At 38.8% G+C, this 1,357-nt stretch overlaps 1 protein-coding gene across 1 annotated transcript; it reads left to right on the forward strand.

Annotated features, from left to right (window-relative positions):
• Positions 1 to 272: 272 nt before the first annotated feature.
• Positions 273 to 683, forward strand: LOC107795109 (oleosin-like). Its single transcript, XM_016617693.2, has one exon. The coding sequence runs from the start codon at positions 273 to 275 to the stop codon at positions 681 to 683; it is 411 nt and encodes a 136-aa protein (XP_016473179.1).
• The last annotated feature ends 674 nt before the right edge of the window (positions 684 to 1,357 follow it).

Consider the following 1,357-nt stretch of genomic DNA (forward strand, 5'->3'; position numbering starts at 1 on the left):
GAAGATCATGGAGGAAGAGTAAACATCCACCATAATTTGATATTTTTTATAACACCACAGTATGGACGAGTGCTAATTAAGCCTTAAGTCAACACTTTCCCCACGTGTGCCAATGCATGTTACATGCAGAAAAAACCCAAATCTCCCTACACACGTCAAATTTTCTCCATCCTTTTCTCCTTTAACCCCCCTTCTCATTTTCCTCTCTAATTAAACCAGCTCTCCTCTGTTCTCCAAAGTAGACCAATTCTCCTCCTCCTCCGCCGTGTGCAATGGCTGCTCGACCACCGAACTTCTTCAATCATAATTCTCAAAGACCACCGCTAAGACCCATTCACACCACCACCCACCACGTCCCCTCATTCCTCCGCAAACTGCAACAACATGTCCCAAATTCAACCCAACTCATGGGCTTCTTGACTCTTGTTATCTCCGGCGGAATTCTTCTCCTCCTTACTGGCCTCACTCTCACTGCCATAATTCTTGGCCTCATTTTCTTCACGCCTTTGATCCTCGTTTCTAGTCCCATTTGGGTCCCTATTGGGACTCTTCTCTTCATCGCCGTTTCTGGATTTTTATCCGTCTGTGGATTTGGGGCCTCAACATTTGCTGCTGTTTCTTGGGCCTACAGGTACTTCAAGAGAAGCAGGATTGCAGATACTGCTAGCCGTATGAAGGATTAGTACATGAGTTCGTCGCATTCACCTGCTGTTTAATTTTAGTGTCATTGTTCTTTTTCGTCGATCAAACTTTTGTAACATTCTTAGTTTCCTAAAGGTGCCAATATGTTTATTTTGTATTCTCTTGATTTATTATAACCTTGTAGTTTTGTGGAATCTTGAGTAGATAAATTAAATAAGTCTGGATATATATGAGAAGATAATGAAGGAAATCTATACATAATTCATAGAATATTCACTACTGGGTAGTGGCAATTTGAACCCAAATCCATTTCATATATGATCATAACAAAAAGAAAAATATATATTTGGTAATTAACCATTCATAAATAATAACATACATTAATTAAAGCTAGTTAAGAGATGGACGGGTTGGACTGTAACTCAAATTTTAGCCTAATATCAACCCAAACTTCGTCCAGTTGACACCTTTACTCACTACCTAGAGTGTAACGACGGAGTATATATATGTGAAGATGAACAATAAGGAGAAATGTTGGATCACTGCTTGGTTATGCAACCAACTTAATTATGAACTAGACAATGTTGTTACGTCGAATATTCATGAAATGCGACGAGAAATTCTTTTACGCAGGCTCAATCCGCTAAGTCAAATTAGAAGTATACTCTCGATAAGGGATGAGTTTAGACATTAATAATGTAGTTAAAAAGTATTT

The sequence above is a fragment of the Nicotiana tabacum genome, chromosome 22, assembly GCF_000715075.1.
Source record: "Nicotiana tabacum cultivar K326 chromosome 22, ASM71507v2, whole genome shotgun sequence".
Classification (NCBI taxonomy): Eukaryota; Viridiplantae; Streptophyta; class Magnoliopsida; order Solanales; family Solanaceae; genus Nicotiana; species Nicotiana tabacum.